We start from the raw sequence: 13,021 nt of genomic DNA on the forward strand, positions 1-13,021 counted from the left end.
TTTATGTTGGCCAGGGGTTGCCAACTTGTTTGGAAGTGGAAAAGCGTGGAATTGGAGTTGGCTCGTTGGATACTGCGGTGGCCGTGGCGCGTCTCGCAGTCTCCGAGTCCCTGAAGACTTTCTGACATGTTTCCCCCAAGGATTCCACGGCCACCCGCAACACCACGTTTAGACAGTCCATCAACACCCCATCGTCAGGAACCTACGACGACTTTTCGCATCATTCTGCCCGTTAGTCATTTTACCGATACCACTCGCTCGAGTAAAGAACAACAAACCCCGATTGACACGTCTTTTCCAGGTACCCTCCTTGTCTGTTGACTACATGGCTGAACTCGCTCCCAATAGTTGAGATTGTCATCAGACGATCACCACATTGCCAACCATGGCCAGCTGGGAGGTTGGCACTCGGGCCTGGTTCCCAAACCAGGCCGAGGGTTTCGTTCCCGGTGAATTGGCAGAGAAGAAGTCCTTGGGAGACGGAAAAGTAGCCCTCGTCTTCAACCTGTCCGATGAATCTAAGCACACGGTCGAAACCACCGAATCCGCCCTCAACGATACCCAACATGCCTCCTTACCACCTCTCATGAACCCTCCTATGTTTGAAGCCGCCGAAGACCTCACAAATCTATCCCATCTCAACGAGCCGGCCATCCTGCAGGCCATCAAGCTCCGATATGCGCAGAAAGAAATATACACCTACAGTGGTATCGTACTGATAGCCACCAATCCTTTTGCGCGCGTGGACTCTCTCTATGTTCCGCAGATGGTGCAGGTATATGCTGGCAAGCAAAGAGCATCGCAGGCACCGCATTTGTTTGCTATTGCAGAAGAAGCCTACACAGACATGTTACGGGACAACCGAAATCAGACAGTCGTTGTCTCTGGTGAGTCGGGTGCTGGTAAAACTGTCAGTGCGAAATACATCATGCGTTACTTTGCAACACGCGGTGGCCCGGGACAGATGGCCAAGAGCACAAAATCACGAGCAGATGCCATTAGCGAGACCGAGGAACAGATTCTCGCTACAAATCCTGTCATGGAAGCCTTCGGCAATGCAAAGACGACGAGAAACGACAACTCTTCGAGATTCGGGAAGTACATCGAGATTATGTTTGACAAAAACACCGACATCATCGGTGCCAGGATAAGGACGTATTTGCTCGAGCGCTCACGTCTTGTGTTCCAACCACTCAAGGAAAGGAACTATCACATCTTCTACCAGTTGGTCGCCGGGGCCACCCCGGAGGAGAGACAAGATCTCGGTCTAGTGCCTGTCGAAGAGTTTGATTATTTGAATCAGGGGAACGAGCCCAGGATCGATGGTGTTGACGATGCAGCGGAATTCGCAGCCACGAGGAAGTCTTTGAGCACGATCAACGTTTCCGGAGCCACTCAAAAGGAGATCTTCCGTATCCTCGCCGCGTTACTACATATTGGCAACATCAAGATTACGGCGACACGAACGGATTCTTCACTGTCCTCGTCCGAACCGTCATTGGTACAGGCTTGCAGCGTACTGGGCATTGATGCAGGAGATTTTGCGAAGTGGATTGTGAAGAAACAACTGATCACCAGAGGAGAAAAGATTACGTCCAATCTTACTCAACAGCAAGCCACCGTCGTCCGAGATTCGGTCGCCAAGTTCATATATTCTAGCCTATTCGACTGGCTTGTTGACACCATCAACCATGGGCTGGCGACGGAGGATGTCTTGCAGCGAGTCAGCACCTTCATTGGTGTGCTCGATATCTACGGTTTCGAGCATTTCGCCAAAAATTCTTTTGAACAATTCTGTATCAACTACGCCAACGAGAAGCTCCAGCAAGAATTCAACCAGCATGTGTTTAAACTTGAGCAAGAGGAATACATGCGTGAGCAAATAGACTGGACTTTCATCGACTTCTCCGACAATCAGCCTTGTATTGATCTTATTGAAGGGAAACTTGGGGTCTTGTCCCTCTTGGACGAAGAGTCGAGGTTACCCATGGGCTCGGACGAACAATTTGTTACGAAGTTGCACCATCATTTCGCTGCGGACAAGCAAAAATTCTACAAGAAACCCCGGTTCGGCAAATCTGCATTTACAGTCTGCCATTATGCCCTTGACGTTACCTACGAATCTGATGGCTTCATTGACAAGAATAGAGACACGGTACCAGACGAGCAGATGGAAGTGCTTAAGAAGTCTACAAATGCCTTCTTGGTTGAAGTTTTGGATGTGGCTGCTGCCGTGAGAGACAAAGACAGTGCTCAAACGGGCTCAAAGACTGTCGCTCCTGGAGGTGGACGCCGTGTGGGCGTCGCTGTTAATCGCAAGCCTACACTTGGAGGCATCTTCAAGAGCTCGCTCATTGAACTCATGCAGACCATCAACTCGACTGATGCCCACTATATTCGTTGTATCAAGCCTAATGAAGCCAAGGAATCCTGGAAATTCGAGGGCCCTATGGTCTTGAGCCAGCTCCGAGCTTGCGGTGTTTTGGAAACTGTCCGCATCAGCACGGCTGGCTATCCCACGAGATGGACCTATGAAGAATTCGCCTTGAGATATTACATGCTGTGCCGGTCTTCGGAATGGACAACTGAGATTCGCCAGATGGCTCAGAACATCTTGGTCAAAGCCTTGGGAGCCACCGCTCATGAGAAAGGGGAGAAGTACCAGCTTGGTCTCACCAAGATCTTCTTCCGCGCGGGAATGTTGGCATTCTTGGAGAATCTCCGCTCTGCGCGTCTGAAAGAATGCGCCATTATGATCCAGAAGAACCTTCGCGCGAAATACTACCGTCATAAGTATCTCGATGCACGACAGTCTATCCTCGATTTCCAGACCGCGACGAGGGCATTCCTCGCCAGACGCAGAGCAGAGGAGACAAGACAAACCAAAGCAGCTACTGATCTTCAGCGAATCTGGAGAGGCCACAAAGCTCGCAAGAACTTCAACCAAATCAGGAAAGACCTTGTTTTGTTCGAGTCGGTTGCAAAAGGCTTCCTCTGCAGAAAAAACATCCTCGAAAAGCGCATTGGGGATGCTGCAATCAAGATTCAAAGAGCTTTCCGGTCATGGCGATCATTACGTGCCTGGAGACAGCACCGTAGAAACGTTGTCATCGTGCAGAACTTGTGGCGTGGTAAAATGGCCAGGCGTGACTACAAAACGAGGCGCGAAGAAGCGCGAGACCTCAAACAAATCTCTTACAAGCTGGAGAACAAGGTTGTTGAGCTTACTCAGTCACTCGGCGCTCTCAAGCGGGAGAACAAGTCGCTCCTCTCACAAGTGGAGAACTACGAGGGTCAACTCAAATCGTGGAGATCCAGGCATAACGCCTTGGAGACTAGATCTCGGGAATTACAGACGGAGGCTAACCAAGCTGGTATTGTCGCTGCACGCTTGAGCGCTCTTGAAGAGGAGCACGCGAAATTGCAAGCCAGCCATGATGAGCATATGGGCAATGCGAAGAGGTTGCAAGACGAAGATCGCAAACTTCGAGAATCTTTGCAGACGTCCAATGCTGAGCTGGAGAAGTTGCGACAAGCAATGGCGACGCACGAAAGTGAGAGGGGCACCTTGCGACAGCAAATCAACGAGCTCCAAGACCAACTGGAAATGGCAAGGAGAGCTCCAGTTCCTCCTGTCGCAAACGGTGTCAATGGAGAAGTCACCAATGGAGTCCAGCCTGCCAACGGCCTCATCAATCTTGTCTCTTCCAAGAAGCCTCTCAAGAGAAGGAGTGCTGGAGCCGCGGAACGAAGCGAGCTTGATCGCTACAGTGGTGCCTTTAATGCCCGCCCGGTCTCGATGGCCCTTGACACTCACGCGAAGACCTTGTCAGGTTCCACGTTCCATCCGGGTCTGGACAGTGTTGAGATGGAACTCGAAAATCTGCTTGCCCAAGAGGACGAACTCAACGATGAAGTCACTATGGGCCTGATCAGAGGCATCAAGATCCCTCAACCAGGTGCCAATCCTCCTCCAACAGACAAGGAGGTCTTGTTCCCGTCCTATCTCATCAACCTGGTAACCTCCGAAATGTGGAACAATGGGTTCGTGAAGGAGTCGGAACGATTCCTTGCCAACGTGATGCAGTCTATCCAGCAAGAAGTTATGCAGCATGATGGAGAAGAAGCTATCAATCCTGGAGCATTCTGGCTGTCAAATGTGCACGAAATGCTGTCATTCGTCTTCTTGGCTGAAGATTGGTACGAGGCGCAAAAGACCGACAACTACGAATACGACCGACTGCTCGAAATCGTCAAGCATGATCTCGAGAGTCTCGAGTTCAACATTTATCATACCTGGATGAAGGTATTGAAGAAGAAGTTGCACAAGATGATTGTGCCCGCAATCATCGAGTCTCAGTCCCTTCCCGGCTTTGTGACGAACGAAAGCAATCGCTTCCTCGGCAAGTTGCTACCTTCCAACAACACTCCCGCTTACAGCATGGACAATCTTTTGAGCTTGTTGAACAATGTCTTCAAGGCCATGAAGGCTTACTACCTCGAAGACACCATCATTACGCAAACGATTACCGAACTGCTCCGACTGGTCGGAGTGACGGCTTTCAACGACCTGTTGATGCGTCGGAATTTCTTGTCTTGGAAACGAGGACTCCAAATCAACTACAACATCACCCGAATTGAGGAATGGTGCAAAAGTCACGACATGCCTGAGGGAACATTGCAACTCGAACATCTCATGCAAGCCACCAAGCTCCTACAACTCAAGAAAGCAACATTAAACGACATCGAAATTATTCAAGATATCTGCTGGATGCTCTCTCCCAACCAGATCCAGAAACTCTTGAACCAATACCTTGTGGCAGATTACGAACAACCCATCAACGGTGAAATCATGAAGGCTGTGGCGTCCCGAGTCACCGAGAAGGGCGATGTTCTGCTTTTGGCTCCAGTCGACATGGAAGATAGTGGCCCCTATGAGATTGCTGAACCGAGAGTCATCACTGCCCTGGAGACATATACTCCTTCATGTGAGTGGATACGCTGAATCATGCCCCATGATTTATACTGACATTTGTTGCAGGGCTTCAAACACCTCGATTGAAACGACTTGCGGAGATCGTCTCCGCTCAAGCCATGGCTCAGCAAGAGGGGCCCAGCATCACTGACGGTGGCATCAGCGACACTGAGGCTGCTTGACCTTCCTGCCCCCTTTCACAATGATGTACACATTCCACGCGGATCTTCAGGAGGTGTCCTATCAAGTCAACTTATAATGAGTGGCGCCTCAAGGTCTGTATGCTGGAGGGTAGCGGATAAAGTACAGAGCGATAATGGAATTGTCTACGCCTGATTCTGCAACTGATAGCGTGAGGTTAATTTTGGGCATAGCACTTGGTGTCTGTCTGGTCGTGAGCGGCATATGTGGGAGCTGATGTCTGAAACACAAGTCAAAGGCAATAAACATTGGTTGCTCCCAATTCATAACCCGAATCCGTAATGCACAACTATTGATTGATCACTTTCCAGCACGTTCTTGCTGACTCTTGTACTTCCCTCGAGAACCCTCAAGACCACATATTCAACAAGAAAGCCTGGACTATCAATCCCACGGTTCCCAGAGCGGCGACACCTAGCGCCGTCCGACTCAACGTCGTCTCTTCCACGACGCGGCCAATCTTGGTGATTTTGACTTTGCTCCGCAATTCGTCAATGTCATACGCGGCGGACCCGTAAGCAACATAGTCTGCCCAATCCACGGAAGCCAGGTTCTTCTGGTAGTCGACGGCGGTGCCGGCCCAATTGTTCGTGACGATCCCATCGTCACGCCTCCACCAACTTGTACAGTTGGGATCGGCGAAGGAAGTCTTTGCCAGGGCGAGTTGCAGGTCATGGCAGTATGCGATGGTGCGCTCTTCCGATGGACACAGGGCTAGACTCTGGCCTCGGCGTCGCGCCTGGACGACTTTGTCAATGAGGACGGAAATGTATCGCGTCTGGGCCTCGATGACGAGAATCAGCGAGTTGTGCGAGAGATTCGTGTTGGGACCGTAGAGCATGGCGAAATTCGGCAGGTCGGGGACCGTCACGCCTTTGTACGCATGCGACGCCTTGGACCATATGTCTTCCAGTGGGCGGCCGTTGCGGCCCGTGATCTGGATCGGCGAAAGGAAGCCGAAGGTGTCGAAGCCTGTTGCCAGCACGATCAGATCGAATCTTTCCGCGGCGTCGTGGCCGGCGAATTTGATGCCGTCGGCCGTGAATCCTTCGATTTTGTCCGTTTCCAGCTTGACGTTCTTCCGGCCCAGGGTAGGGTAGTAGTCGTCGCTGATGACGGTTCTTTTGCAGCCGGGACTGTACTTCGGAGATACTTTGTCCCACAAGTCCGGGTGATCGGCTAGTTGTTCTCGAATGAGGGTGTGGTTCAGGCGTCGCATGTGTTCGGCATGAGCAGAGTCTGCCTTTGTGACCGCCGAGTGGAATGATTCGCGAATGTCCATGGCTTCGGCTCGTCCTCTCCATTGTGCCGGCGGGAAGTACGTGTAAAGCAGGCGTGTCGACCGACGGATCTGGGCGTCATGGCGAGGAATGACCCAGGCTGGGGTTCGCTGGCAGATGGTGAGTTGAGATGCGACCTTGGCAACCTCGGGAGCTATTTGAGCAGTCGTGGCGCCTGGGGTTGTCAGTATGACGGTCAGAGAACACAAAGCCGATGGGACGAACCTGTTCCGATAATGGCAATTCGCTTGCCTCTCAAGTCATAACTCCAGTCCCAACGGGCTGAGTGCATGATCTTCCCTTGGAACCCTTCATAGCCGGGCACGTCGATGCCTTTGGGCTTGTTGAGCTGCCCTGTTGCTCCGACCAGGAAGTCACTGGTGATCTTGTACGTGGAAGAGAACTCGGCCTCTTTCCCGCCGCCAACAGTAATCGACGTCTCCCACTTGCAGGTCTTGTCATTCCAAGTAGCAGCTTCGACAGCCGTATGGAATCGTGCATATTTGTACAGCCCATACTTTTGAGCTACATCGGTGAGATAGTCCTACCCAAGTAAGCGAATGGGTAGCTACGTTCAAGGAAGAACGAATCTTCTTCTTACCAATATCTCCTCTTGACCTGGATACCGACGCGTCCATTTCGGGTTCTGTGCGAACGAGTAGGAGTAAAGAACACTGAAGACGTCGCAGCAGCAGCCGGGGAACTTGTTATCGCGCCTGAAACTTGTCAGAGACGGGCCAGTGGCCGATAGGAAGTTGATTTGCTCACCACGTCCCACCAAACCCACCACTTTTCTCCAGGATCACGAAATTCTTGATCTTGTGCTTCACTAACAAATCAATAGCGACGCACATTCCAGATATACCACCGCCTATGATCACTACGGCAATGTTTGTGAAATTGTCGTTGGTGACAGGGATTTCGGGCCATGGCGGTTGCCTGTCGACGGCAGTGGTGTGTCGGCGATGCAGAGGGAGATAGCCTGAGTTCGGAGACTCCGTGGAATTGGGAAGCTGAACAGTGTTTGACCTCAGCATGTTTCTCGAAGTCGGTGGGTAGGTGCGAAGATGGATCCTTCAAGAGTTGAACTCTGTAAGAGCGGCAAAAGTATTGCATATTATAGAATACTGCGTTGCTCCTATATTGCATCGAGAAAGGAGATTGGCATGGTCTACTGCCTCCTCGTGGCGATAATATTGGTATGTCGGCGCTCTCATGGCTATCATGCCGCTCGCTGTCTCGATATTGAGCCAGCAACATCAGGATGTGATACGGCATATGGTAGCCCGAGATAAGCGAACCAACTCTGATGCATCGGTGTCGGTATGAGGTCGATGGTGGTGGATTCCAGAACAGGAAGTCTGGCCAACGCTCACGGTGTATCCAGTCTCGCATAGATACCAATGTACACCTCCAATATGGATGCGGTTGAGGTGTTGTGAAGCATGGTGCCGACCTTATTGGTTGATGTTGACGACTTCCCCTTCACCAAGGCCGCCAATCGGTGAGTTAGAGAGAGAAAATTGTCCATTCCTATTGCGGTAGTTGACCTCTCTGAGTGACCGGGGGGTCAAGCGCAGTCCCGACCCCGACTTTCTTCCATCCTGCATGCTTCCATTGGCGCCTAGTGTGCTATAGCATTGCAAGATCAAGCCATGCTGCAGACTCCGAGACTATGACCAGACATTTGTGCATGCAGCAGACGTGTGGAATGGTCGATGAAAATTGGAGTGGACAGACGAGCAGCCGAAGTGCGATTCCATTCCTTAGAAATGAAACAGCTACCACTGAAGCACTGGAGTTGGTTCGTGGAGACCTTTGGGGTATGGCTTCACAGAGGAATGGTACACCCTGATCTGTAGCACAGTAACGCTTGCGACCAAGAAAAGGCGTTTGCAACAATCCGGCTTCAAACAGTCAGGAGTATTTCTAAGCCTTCCGAATCGGTCCCGCGTCGTGTGAGGGCGGCATTCGACGAATGAAGCTGGCCCTCCAGCAGCCACCTCGGCGGACGCAGACAGTGACCGGAAATGCATTCCAACTCACAGCGAGGCTTTTTAGTGCGCAAGTTGTCCCTCCGAAGGAACGCCCAACCATCACAATCTGGGCACGGGCATGAAAAATGACGACAACGTGATCTGGTGGTATGTCTGTGAGCCTTCCTCCAAGAATGCACCCATTCCTCGACCATATTTGACGTTAGGCAGGCCCACTGGACTGCCGGGCAATGCCTTCTCTTTCGCGGCTCTCAGAGAATTGATGGGTAGACAAGTCGTGACTTGTTTCACCTCAGCGCCCAAAGCTGGATCGTATGGCCATCTGACAAAATATATTTGGATTTGTCCCGTCTCCCAATACTGATGGTCCTCCCATATGCGGAGTCGTTGGCTTTCAGGTATGTCGCTCGCCGAGGTGACCAAGAGGTTCTCTTCTTCAAGCTGGATCAGTGTTTGGAGAATTGTACTGCCCGTTCTTCCTTGTAGATCGCCTTCTGTCCTGTTTGTCTGCGTAAGCAGCTCAACAGCTGAACGGCGGACGATGGGATCACGACATCTGCCAGCGACGAACGCCAGTGTGTCAATCACTCCGGCGTCAATACCGAACGAGACATTTTTTCGCATCTTGGTGGGGTCGGTCAAGGCCTCCTTGTAGAGATTGATGATTTGTGAGAACTTGTCTACATGGACATCGTAGCTGCATTCTTCCTGCGTCCCCAACGTGTCAAGTAGAATGGCTGCGACCAGTGCAGCAGCTTTGAGGAGTTTCTTGGACACAGTCAGTGCCTCGTACCGCTCTACCACATTGATACAGGTCGCGTCGAGGGCAGCAGTCCAACTTGATAGGATAACTTGCGCTTGCAGTTTGTTCTCGCATGTCGAGTCAGAAGGATCGATGTTCTCCTGAGCCCAATCGACAATCTCCTCGAGTTTGTTGCGTGCCTCGAGCAGGTTGCCAAAGCAGTAAGGGATCTCTGGTGTTGGTAGGAGACGTTCGGACTTGTTTCGCCTGATGGCTGCACTCAGCGCCAGGGCAGACGGAACATCAACGATACAGCAGAATCTCATCCGCAGTCGCTCGATAATGGGCCGAAGGAAATTGTTCAAGACAGCCTTCTCGCTATCGGCAAGAACGAGGTCGCCGGAAAGCAAGCGATCATCAATGTCCGTGATTAGACTGTGGCCCGACCTCAGGAGCTGGTAGGCAGTATGGCTATCTTGCAAATTTTGTAGACAAATGAAAATGATGCATGATATCAGAGTGGCAATCTCGGACACTGCAGTTTCAAAGGCCATTCGAGAAGCTTTGCTACTCTGATGCAGGGCCAGCTGCTGTAGGTTGGATCTTTCGTCTGACTCGCTCTCAAACTCGGAGGCTTCGTGCAGCGCGCCTAGGGCAACTACTCCATGGAGTATGGACTGGTTCAAGTAGCAAGCCTGGAGGATCAATTTGTTCCAGAAGGCCGCGTCTCTCCAGCCGGACCACTCTGGCCCTGTCCGCTGGCAGAAAAACACTAAGCTGCGGTGTTCCTGTGGTTCCAGCCCCGGAATGGCGCTGATGGCCTGGAGTACTCGACCAGAATGGCTGGTTGGGGATAGCGATGCGGAGAGTAAAGCACGCTGATGTGGTTCGCCGGTATCATTCTGCTGCGTTTGTACATTGGTGTCGAGGCGGAGACCACGCTGCTTGTCGGCGCCTGCGGTTGATTTTTGCTCCGGCGACAAGGTCCCGTCTTTGCGGTTCCCAGACGGTTTGGCTCCTTGGTGCGCAATTCTTGCTTTCACCTGTCGTTCATGCTGGACATGTTTCCGAATCTGCCTGGTCTCGGCCTTCGAGCTTCTCGACAGGACTGCAGAGGCCGAGTCTTTGTTGATCCAGAGTAGAGATTCGGGCATCCTGTTCGGTGAATGGATCAGGCCTCGTTCCTTGGTCGCCCTTCACCAATGACGCGAGAAGTACGGATAGTGTCAGCTTCAGTTTCGCTGGCTGGTCACACCAAGAAGGTCGGAGCTGGTAGAAAGATCGAACATTGGGGAACTGCCTCAACTGGATGTTGGTAATATTTCAGCATAATTACTCATTGCTTGGACAAGTTGGAGATGTAGGTCCGAGCACGCTCTTAGGCCGCCGATTGATGAGGAAGCGCAAACGCAAGCACGAGTTGACGTCGATCCAGCTCAAGGGTTGAATTCGAGTTCAACTATCGGCGCATCGGAGATATACTGAACCGTTTCAAGATTTTCGAGGGAAAAGGACGCACGTTTGACTTGGCTTGCAGGCTTCTAGGCCCAACTGTTTCCCGTGCCGAGATCGATTGTTCGTGGAGGGAAAAGGAATGGACTCGAATGGAGAAGACTTGTGAGTTGATCCAAACAGATCACGACAAATGCAGGACTAGGAGGTCAGCGGGAGCGAGAAGACACGCCACAATTGAGTGTAATTGGTTCTTTGTCGTGGCTGACTACATCTAACACTCGTGTATATTGGCCGGCGTCGCCAGAAGTTGCCCTGATATGTCGTTTCTAGCTGCTCCCACCACCCTCCACCCACCTTAAGCCCATGATGGCCTGGAGGTATCCAACCCACGGCGCTAGTAATCGTCAACATTGGGGAAATATCTCGCGCATCGTCGTCAGCATCCACTGAAAAGACGGGCTTGAAGATCAAAAGTCCCACGAGTTCTCAGGGAGAACGCGTTTCAGGTTGCAAACTTTCTATATACTAGCTACATCATTGGCTCCAATTCTGCAGACTACATCTTGGACTCTGCGCCCTGCAATGGCTTTCCTTCGTCGGCATCTTTCTCGCTCGGGACTTGGCCCTCCAACACTTCAGCGCCCTCATGGGTGGTCTCGACATTGACGCGTGGACCCTTGAACCATTTCCGTGCGCTAATGGCATAGTATGAGAGGGCGAGGAACATGACGCCTCCATAAATCAGAGCTGTCCAATTCATCGTGAGAGGAGTGAGGTCTTTTCCCTTTACGGCCGGGAAACACAGCGCCGGAACAATAAGAAGCCACCAGCCGACAGCGATGGCCCCCGACAGCTTTGACCACCTTCCAAGATTCCAAGGCCCTTCAACCGAAGGCGTCAGCTCATCCGGACTTTGCCATATTGGAAACGGGGTCTTACCTGGTCTGAATTTGCCATTGTCGAAAAACAGCTTCAAAGCTGTAGGCGTGGTGAACGCCGTATATTGAGCAATTGCGCCCAGGCTGAAAACAGCGCCAATAGCGACAGGGCTTGCGAACATCAACAATCCGAGAAGGGCTGATACTGTAAGCACGCCCCAAGTCGCATAGACTGGAGTTCTGGTCCTCGGATGCACTTGACTCCACCACCTCGAACCGACGATGGCTCCGTCACGAGAGTAGGCAAAGATGACGCGCGTAGCTGTGATGGTGCAGCCTGTGCCAACGAAGAACTGAGCAATAATATTCAGGGAGAACATTGCAAGTCCTGCCTTCTTGCCCAGGACTTGCAGACATAAGCTTCCAAACGGTTGTCCATACTGGCCAGCAACAACGTCGGTGATATCCTTGACTGTGTATGAAATTACCCAAATTATACTCCATCCAAGCCAAAGACCTAATTGAGAGGTCATGACAATGGCTCGTGGCGACGCGATGTTGGCGTTGCTGCACTCTTCGGAGAGATGGAAAGGGGCGTCATAGCCGGACAAGGTCCAGATAGTGGTCAAAAAGCCCATGATAGTGGCCCAACCTATCGGCCATTCTGTCCCATTCTCAAATGTTGTCCAAACTCCGTGACTGTTGTTGGTCTTGGGATGGTTGATGGACCCAACGGGGAACCAGATGACAAATATAATGATGACGGCGACGTTCCAAACAGTCCCAATTTTGTTCAGCCAGCCAATGAACCAGGTCGATTGCATGGTGACGACGCCATTGATGAAGAGCAACAGCAGAAGGACGAGGTAGGTATGCCATGTTTTGGGTTCATAATCCGGATTGGTGATCATGCCGCATGTGATCAACATCGAGGCCAGCGCGTAGTTGACAGAACACGGTCCCGTCACGAAGCCGCAGAAGTTTGACCATCCAACGAACCAGGAAGCCAAGGGACCCCATCCGTCGGGAGCGAGTACAGCGGAGGCGTAATAGAGTCCTCCCGCGGTGGGCATACTGGAACATAGTTCTGCCATACTGAAAGCCGTGGCTTGGATAGCAGCGGCCGATATGAGCCAGCCCCATAGCGCTCCACCCGTTCCTGAGTAGCCTAAGCTGTAAGATATAGTGGAAGCGACTGAAGGCAAAAGTCCCAGGACAGAGAAAGAGACGGAGAAAGATTCCCAGATGGTGAAGTCTCTGCTTCGATGTCAGCAATTGGGCAATCACGACGCGGAAGGGGGGTTTGTGCCTTTTGAATTCCTGCTTGTATCCCAACGCGACCAAAGTCACTTCATCGTGGTCGGCGCCCTCCTGCACCAGAGCATGTTCTCCGCGCTGCTTAAAGACCGAAGTAACGCCAACTTCATCTTCGTCGACGACCGTGATGGAAGCATTCCTGGTGGTCGACATGGCTCGATCGGCGAACAAGTGAT

At 51.8% G+C, this 13,021-nt stretch overlaps 4 protein-coding genes across 5 annotated transcripts; 1 reads left to right on the forward strand and 3 right to left on the reverse strand.

The window, feature by feature from the left end:
• The first annotated feature begins 125 nt into the window (after window positions 1-125).
• On the forward strand, window positions 126-5,503 carry PV05_06128. 2 transcript variants are annotated; one of them, XM_013462719.1, is made up of 3 exons: window positions 126-231; window positions 302-4,988; window positions 5,042-5,503. In XM_013462719.1, exons 2-3 carry the CDS (start codon window positions 386-388, stop codon window positions 5,155-5,157), a joined length of 4,719 nt encoding a protein of 1,572 aa, XP_013318173.1. In that variant the 5' UTR covers window positions 126-231; window positions 302-385; the 3' UTR covers window positions 5,158-5,503. The 2 variants fall into 2 exon arrangements, with proteins under 2 accessions (XP_013318173.1, XP_013318172.1); XM_013462718.1 differs by having other exon boundaries at window positions 126-4,988.
• A 22-nt stretch (window positions 5,504-5,525) lies between these two features.
• On the reverse strand, window positions 5,526-7,493 carry PV05_06129 (uncharacterized protein; the record flags this gene model as incomplete). The annotated part of the gene is made up of 4 exons (XM_013462720.1): window positions 5,526-6,631; window positions 6,682-7,000; window positions 7,058-7,172; window positions 7,225-7,493. 4 exons carry the CDS (start codon window positions 7,491-7,493, stop codon window positions 5,526-5,528), a joined length of 1,809 nt encoding a protein of 602 aa, XP_013318174.1.
• A 1,059-nt stretch (window positions 7,494-8,552) lies between these two features.
• PV05_06130 (uncharacterized protein) lies at window positions 8,553-10,349 on the reverse strand (the record flags this gene model as incomplete). Its single annotated transcript, XM_013462721.1, has 1 exon — window positions 8,553-10,349. One exon carries the CDS (start codon window positions 10,347-10,349, stop codon window positions 8,553-8,555), a length of 1,797 nt encoding a protein of 598 aa, XP_013318175.1.
• Window positions 10,350-11,154: 805 nt separating this feature from the next.
• On the reverse strand, window positions 11,155-13,011 carry PV05_06131 (uncharacterized protein). The gene is made up of 3 exons (XM_013462722.1): window positions 12,838-13,011; window positions 11,590-12,785; window positions 11,155-11,532 (listed from the first exon to the last, which is right to left on the reverse strand). The coding sequence occupies exons 1-3, from the start codon at window positions 12,996-12,998 to the stop codon at window positions 11,207-11,209; spliced, it is 1,683 nt and encodes a 560-aa protein (XP_013318176.1). The 5' UTR covers window positions 12,999-13,011; the 3' UTR covers window positions 11,155-11,206.
• Window positions 13,012-13,021: the final 10 nt, after the last annotated feature.

This window comes from Exophiala xenobiotica (assembly GCF_000835505.1).
Source record: "Exophiala xenobiotica strain CBS 118157 unplaced genomic scaffold supercont1.3, whole genome shotgun sequence".
In the NCBI taxonomy this organism is placed as follows: domain Eukaryota; kingdom Fungi; phylum Ascomycota; class Eurotiomycetes; order Chaetothyriales; family Herpotrichiellaceae; genus Exophiala; species Exophiala xenobiotica.

Coding starts and splice junctions, on each gene's coding strand:
- PV05_06128 (XM_013462718.1), top strand. CDS start 386: ATGGCCAGCTGGGAGGTTGGCACTCGGGCCTGGTTCCCAAACCAGGCC. Junction 4,989..5,041: donor GGAGACATATACTCCTTCAT/GTGAGTGGATAC, acceptor CATTTGTTGCAG/GGCTTCAAACACCTCGATTG.
- PV05_06131 (XM_013462722.1), bottom strand. CDS start 12,998: ATGTCGACCACCAGGAATGCTTCCATCACGGTCGTCGACGAAGATGAA. Junction 12,786..12,837: donor TACAAGCAGGAATTCAAAAG/GCACAAACCCCC, acceptor ACATCGAAGCAG/AGACTTCACCATCTGGGAAT. Junction 11,533..11,589: donor CAATGGCAAATTCAGACCAG/GTAAGACCCCGT, acceptor CTTCGGTTGAAG/GGCCTTGGAATCTTGGAAGG.